Consider the following 7929-nt stretch of genomic DNA (forward strand, 5'->3'; position numbering starts at 1 on the left):
ATGTCAAACTAGTATAACAATTAAGCTTGCTTAGGCTTGTTATACTACCGGGGTTAGACTAGTCAGTGCGCACATCCCTACTAAACAGCCTTTCACTTTTTCAGCACTCACTACCGAGAGGAATCTGCGGCCGCATTTACACTGCAGGTCTTGATGCACAATTCCGATTTGGTGACTAATCTGATTTTTTTGACGACTCGCTTACATCATCTTTTAAAAGCAACCCGTATCGGGTATTTGCATTTGCACTATACACTGGCCATACAGCCCAAGACGTTCTGACCCGAAGTAAAACGGCACGATATGCAATGGACGCAGACGAAATGATTACACTGTAGTGTCTTCGCCCCAAAGGCTTAAAAAGACATGAAACCTCCGCATTACTCCACTTTGTTGTACCTTCGTCTTTCATCGCGCCATTAGTGTCATGTTATTGCTAGAGTTGTGCCAATGGACGATAACTAGTGACTAAAATAACTAATGCATATGCCATTTTAAATACTGTAGTCTATGCCAGAGAGGTGACGTGTGTGTTAGTCTGTGAAAATACCGTGTCAGGCAGGCTTCACAAATATTGGTCTTGACATTGTTAGCCTCTTGTCTTTATTTTTACGCGTCTTGCACTGTACATTTAACTTAAAATATTTAATTTTGTAAAAAGCCCTTATTAATGAATTATTAGTAGCCTATTGTAGTGTCTCAGGAAATCTTGCTCATTGCTCTTCTGTGGCTACTGCACGGAAGCGGCAGATAAACCCAGACTTCAGCGGACGTCAAATAACTTTTGTCTGGTTAATACTTTTAAAAGACAATTTGCCATTTCAAATCAAATGAGAGAATGAAGGTGATTCTGATAACACACATTTATTAAAAGAAGAAGAACAACAAATCAAGAACCAGAAAACGGGAAAAACACTCAAGACCGAAACTCGGGATCTACATTACACTCTGTTCCTTCTTCAATGACGTACGACTCGCATTTACTGGGGAATATCCGATTTGACCGCTTACATGGCAGACGCAAATGAACGCATCCGAATCATATTGGATTTATTACCACATATGAGCTCGGCCTGAGTCCGATCTGAGCTCGGCCTGAATACGCACTAGCACGAGACCCCTTTTCACTTGGCGGTGTGCAGGTGTGTACGGCAAATTATGTAACTTTACGCGCGGCTCCGCATCCGAAGAGGTGTTGCCATAAATTGGTATCAGGTGCGGGTGTATTGGGGTAGTTTTACAAGTACGAGTACTTGAGCACAGTATTGGACCGACACCCGAGTACTGGTATCGGTGCATCTCTTGTCCATAGAAATGTACTATGCATTTTGATCAGCTTTTCTTCCCCATTATGATGCATGTGCGAGTGAATTGGCTTCAGAGAATTGGCTCCTACCCAAATAGGACGGGTATTAATTTAATCAATTGGGAATTGATTGGATCAATGTAGTTTGGTAATTGCAGCGATTAGGGGTGCAACTAGAGTTGAAAAAGGTGCTAAACATTTTTGGTAAATTTCAAGAAACTTTCCAAAAAATCCCGGAAACTTTCCAAAGATCCTGGAACGTTTGTAACCCTAGGTGCAATGGATCGTAGTAGATCCATGATGTGATTCGATACTCGCCGCACATACCCAAAGCGTGCACACACAGAGGTGCGTTGCACGAACACCAAATTAATTTCTATATTGTGTCTCCTTGCACAACGGACACATACACAAAATTATAATGTATGCAGTACATGTTTTCATATAAAGTAATAGGCCTTCATTCGTTGACTAGATGCTGCATTAGTGGAGAACAGCAGTATGTTTGCTGACAAGGCTGAGGGGATATTAGTAGAACCTCAAGAGGTTAAAACAATGTGACAAAACTGCACACAAGTCCGACCAAAATGTTTAATGTCACGATTGTTAGCCTCTATTTGCATTAGTTTATATCCAGCTGTTCACTTTTATGCATTTGTTAATAGCACTAAAAATGCATATGTTCATGCAGCCGACAAAAACAAACAAATGAGAAATGCATTTATCACTGTAATACATATTTTGTAGTTTTGATTAGATAATCAAGTGTTCTAAAATAGAAGCAAATAAAATGGGAGAATATAGATACACTATGCATTGTACAATATTCACAATATGCAAGTTAACAGTAAGTAATAAAATTAGAACAAACACACACATTACAAGCATAGATATAATATAACAAAGTTACAAATAAAGTAAGGTCAGTAGTATTTAGGTACAGAAATGTAATAAGTGTAAATTAACACTGCACAGTGTTCAATGTAGGGCTGAACGATTAATTGCATTTGCGATAATATCGCGATATGATAAAACACGATTTCCTAACCGCAAAGGCTGCGATTACAGTCTGGTCACGTGACACACGAGAGTAAAGTCTGCAGAAGAAGCAACTTGGCACGTTACACATGGCCTAAAAGTGGAAAAAAACTGTTTGTGTTTGATCTATCTAATATTGTGTTGTTCATACTATAGGCTACAATAGAGGTGGGAGAAAAGATTCTTCTCCAATGATTCTGGATCGATTCTGAGCTTAGATTTTAACTGCAGGTGCGCGGTGGCGCTGCGTGTGTTTTAGAAACACCCGTATTCTGATTGCTTCCATTATCTCTCTCTTACACATACACACAATCACACACGAACCATAAAATAATATTTCATAACGTCCGGAACGGTTGACGGCGCGAATCGCAATGACATTCGCAGGCTTCTTTGCACAGGATATGCGCTGTGAGAAACTTAGCTTTGATGTCACGCTTACAGAGTGTGTTCTCGCCCGCCGGTATTTTCCTTACAAACGCTCAACGAAGGCTTTATTCATGTCGTTAGGAATGCAGTGTGCTTGTATATTAAAAAGTAAGTAACTCACTGACAGAAGGTTTTCCATTTCAAATGCTCACGCGGCGCTTTGTGAAGAGTGCTCGCGAGCACGCGTCTGTGTGAGTCTCAAAATGCTTTTATGACGCAAAATTAATGTAAACACCGTCAGTAATGTCTTAATGAATTAATCCGACAGGGCAAAAACATCTTATATTTCAAAAGAGATCTGTGCATTAGTGTGAATGCAGGTCTCCCGCTGTCTATGATGATGTCATGATTAATAATCAAACAACAATAAAGCTGAGAAAGAGAAAAATCACTCACAGTTCAGACACTCTTAAATACTGAAAGCACTCTTTGTTCATTGCTTATAATATGTTTTTTGTTCCTCTTTATGATTTACTAGCTTATGTTTTGCAGCTATATTAGTTTATATATTTAAAATTATTAACATGCAATTGTTTTAATTAAAATGTTATAATGTCCTAGTTATTTTAAAAAGCTTTTAATTACATATATCATAATAAAAAACATTTAAAGTTTTTAATAAATTAATACGATTAATTAATAAGGAAAATTTTCAAGAATTGTTTTGGAATCGGATCGTGTCTCCCAGAATCGGAATCGGATCGTGAGGCGCCAATTAAAGATTTCCACCATTACTATACAATGATGTATTGTTGAATAATACAGAAGATAAAGAGTTTAAAAAATAATCGCATATTAAATCGCAATCGCAATATTGGTTAAAAAAAAAAAAAAAAAAAAAAAAAAAAAAAACGCAATTAGATTTTTTTCCAAAATCGTTCAGCCCTAGTTCAATGTATAAAATAATAATAAAATTATTATTTTTAAAAAGCTGTTTTGTTGTTTGATTAAAGGGGACTTCTATAGCAAAAAAAAAAATCATTTTACTTTTTCATAATTGTGTCCGCACCTCAGTGTGTAAACAACCACCCTATTATGGTACAAATCCATCAGAAATAAATCAGAAAGAGTCTCAAAATGAGCTATTCAGGAATGCTATACATTGTGACAAAGTAACAGGTCCACAACTGACGGCCCTATTAGCTTAGCTCATCTCCTTTTTTGGAGAATAGCGTTTGCTTTCAACAGTTCGTGCACTTGAATGTTTAAATTGCCAGGTCTTAGAAACGCATGCATTGCAAATGATTCATTTTCACGATATTATGCCGAACCATGCGGCCTGGTCCGTACAGATCAACTATGATCGGTTACACCACTAAATTATTTAAAATATACTTCAATATTCCACTAAAAAAAACTAAGATTGTAATTTTTAAATAGTGGTTTGTTTAACGGCCAATGCCAATATTCTCAAAATTATGAAATATTTGCCTATCACTAGTTATAACATTAAATGAAAAAATCTGTATCGAAGCTACAAAACAAATACAAAGCCATAAAATAATGGGTTCAAGCAAATATAACAATATAAGACACTCTGAAATAAGATGACTGAAGAGTTTCAGCTAGGAATGCTCTGATCGATTGGTTGCAGAAAACTTTATTTTATGACCTGTCATCATGTATGTGGGCGGGACAAGACCCACCCACTTTTAAGGACCAATGATATTGGACCCACTCAATTTTACCCTCGATAATTCTGTTCACCTACCCCTAAACAATAAACACTATTATTAAACACACGTTAGATGCTTTATTTCCACTTTTTGAATGTTTTCAATTATTGAAAATAAATGCCTTTCCGATCTGTGATAGGAAAACGGAGTAGAGCGAGTTCGGCAAAAGGCGGATTCGAACCTCAATTTGCGTCAAAATCTACTACAGCAAAAAATTCAGGGCGACACACCCACATTTTTTAGCTTCTGACGCCCATGCCTGTCACTTGTATAAAGCTTGAATGATTAGGACTATGTTATCGGCCAATCATGACGACAAGAAATCAGTAATCGTATCGGCTGAAAAAATCCCGATCAGAGCATCGCTAGTTTTAGCCAATTAGTACGTTTCAAAGGAGCTGACGCAATTACTCCATGCCGTCTGGCTGTACGAATGTGAGGCAGGAGTCTAAAACCTGTGATAATGTAGTCAAATTGACAGACGCATCTCTTATTATCTTACTATTTTTCCACCAAAGCGGTTTATCGGTCACTTCCAGAAAGCCATGTGTAAATAGAAGATATGGTACATTTCATTTACCAGAAAAGGGAAACCAGCAATTCAAAGTGTCCATTCTAAAGATGTTCACTTGAGGAACACTCCATAAAATGGAAAGCAAGTATTGAGAGCAACCACTGCCAATACTGCACTTTAGAGTAGCATTAGCGCATCGCTTGTGTTTAACAGCAGCATAACATCCTCCATGTAAATCATTAACATCCACAATCAAGGGCGCCATAAGAAAGTATGTGGCCTACCACTGTAGTAAGACAAGAGGAGTTTATGACTCCTGGAAATTGGGTCATGGCTCTCTCACAGTGATGGGATGTGAAGTGGCACCTGCTAGTGATGGGTTGCACGAGGACAGTGGCGGTCTTTACAGGAGCAGACACACTGGGGTGTAATCTCATTACTGACGTCAACCCAACACCCAGGACAGAGAATCCACTCACTGTGAAGGCCAACCGCAACCAACTGGACCAGGAAGAGCCCAAAAAGGGGCATCCCACCTACTGCAGTCCTGTTTACACTTTAAAATGAACTCTACCAGGAAGCGACTGAAGCCACAGTGAATCGTGTCAGACTGAATCATTGATCCCTCATGCAAATGGTGATGGCAATAGCAACAATAAATGTAGCATAAACGGAAGAACATCAACAGGAATCAATGTCCCCAGACTTTACTAAACATTTGCATCGCCCTTGAAAACAAAGTCCAACTTGTTTGGCAGACATTTATACTGTACTGTATTATATTTGGTACATACATTTCTACGGTCTCTAAATTAGCAATATGGCCAGAACTTGGCTGAAAAAGCTGTTGTACACAATTTTCTACATGCCTTCCATCGTCTGATTGATAGTTCATAGTTTTTAGAACATAAAATAAATGATTTTTGTATGAATAAATACAGAATTATTCATATTTCAAGATTAACTTACTGGGCTGAAGGACAGCTTATGTTAGGTTTACTTGATTACCCATATTTATTTATTTAATTGTTTTAGAAAAATCGTGTTTGAATGAGCATCAAACTATCAATTATGGTCCATCAGGTTTTTGATGGAGGTTTATTTGTACATCTCCTTACAAATTGTCCAAACAACGAGGCCAGGAATCTCAAGAGCAAATGTCACGGCAGCAATTTTGACAATAGCCTGAAGTCAGCTGGGTGATTAAGGCAAATGTAATAACAGATAAACAGGTCTTAAAGGGACAGGCACTGATTTCTACACCCAAATGCATTCAGAACAGTACACCCAAATTCATCAACTTACCCCATTCCAAAAAGTCCGTCACGTGTTTTTCCCGTTTTAAGGGCGAGTTGCTGCACTCGTTGTATAAACATACGAGGATATCCAGCAGTGTCTCCACACTCAGTGACTTCTCGTTTTTCTGATGGCCATCCAGCAGCAACTGCTCCAACTTCTTCAGGCGCACCTTCGCAGACATTTTCTACCAATTTAGCGGCCTGACTACCACTCCCTCAGCCAGAAAATATAAAATAACACTAGTCGAAATTAGTATAACGGGGATTCGCGTTATAAATATATACAGATAGGATTTATCTGGCTGATATGTGTGGAGATCTGCAGTCCCAGACTCCAACTGCTAGCCAGCCATCCAGCTAGCCAGCTAGCAAAATGTGCCCAACATTGTGCTCAGATAAACGAAGACCTAATGCGCCTAACCCCGTTGTTGTCCGCTGGTTGCCAGCGTTTCCACCCCCCTCCTCACTCCCGAGGCCCTGTCGGCTCCATTTGCCTTAATCCGGACAAATCTGTACTTTCCACTTTGCGGGATGTCGGGGCTTTTTCTCCCGTCGAATCTCAGGATGACTGGACGCTCATTCCGCTCAGCTGTAAATCTTCAATAATAAACTCCCTAATGAAGAACAACACACATCTTTAACCTAACGTTACATACATACGCCCTCCAAAGACTGGGAGTGGGTGCTTTTTCTAAGTAGGCGAATCCTTGCGTGTAAGTTGGCGCTAGCCGGTGTGCTTCTCCCTGAAGCCGAATATGGCTGCATTCGTGTTCAGCCTTGTCTAGCGCTCCCGAATGAAGAATCCAGACCGGGATAGCGGAGCCCCGCCCACCGTACCGGAAACGCTGGGGATATATGACGCCATTGTTTGATTGACACCGGGAGGCAGCTAGCACTGACCTCACCAGGAGCGCGCATGCCGCGAAGGGAATTAGAGATTACACATTTCAGCAAGGGTTTTACTTTTGTATTTGAATTGCAATTACATTTTTTTTTTCAATTTAGCTACTGCAATGTATATTTTTTATTGTAATTTATTATTATTAATAATGTTTAATATAATATGATTAATAATACGTTATAATATAGGCTAATAATATTCAGATGCATATTTAATAATATTACCACAACTATTTTAGTGCAATTTATGCATATATTTGTACATATTGAGAATGATTTGTGGTTAAACATCCCATCTGGATATATATAAATATTATCACAAATGGGTCTTTCTAAATAGGCTAGTTGCCTCCTGTCTAAACTTGTGACAAACAAAGGCAAAGCTCAAGTATTCTTTTCACACAGTCCAGGTTTCCAATGTACAGTTTACAAGCCATTTTGATCATATTAATAATATTGTGCTATATGTTTTACATTTTGGGTTTCAAAAAGTTTAAAAATGGAGGTTTGCATGTCTGTCAACAAGCTCATTTCCCGAAGTTTTTATTTGTCCGCTTTAATGGAGGAACATTTGACAATAATGAACTGTGCAAGCTAAAAGTACCTTTTTCTGAATATTTTTTTAGTACCTGCTTTCTGAAAATACCCAATTTACTCACACACTGGTTTATTTGTAACGCGTGTTTTCAGGTATTCTAGCTCCCCGCAAATAGAATCACTCAAACATCAGTTTTTAAAGTGTCATCTCATGGAAATGTTCTGTACAAA

The 7929-nt window shown here is 38.5% G+C and overlaps 1 protein-coding gene across 2 annotated transcripts in view; it reads right to left on the reverse strand.

The window, feature by feature from the left end:
- The window catches only part of cdc42bpb (CDC42 binding protein kinase beta (DMPK-like)), a 110274-nt gene extending 103202 nt beyond the window's left edge, over nt 1-7072 (reverse strand). For both annotated transcript variants that reach the window (XM_079831367.1, XM_079831366.1), the window contains exon 1: nt 6269-7072. In XM_079831367.1, the coding sequence (XP_079687493.1) occupies nt 6269-6443 (175 nt within the window). In that variant the 5' untranslated portion in view covers nt 6444-7072. The remainder of the gene's footprint in view (nt 1-6268) is intronic.
- Nucleotides 7073-7929: the final 857 nt, after the last annotated feature.

This window comes from Gobio gobio (assembly GCF_949357685.1).
Source record: "Gobio gobio genome assembly, chromosome: 12".
NCBI lineage: Eukaryota > Metazoa > Chordata > Actinopteri > Cypriniformes > Gobionidae > Gobio > Gobio gobio.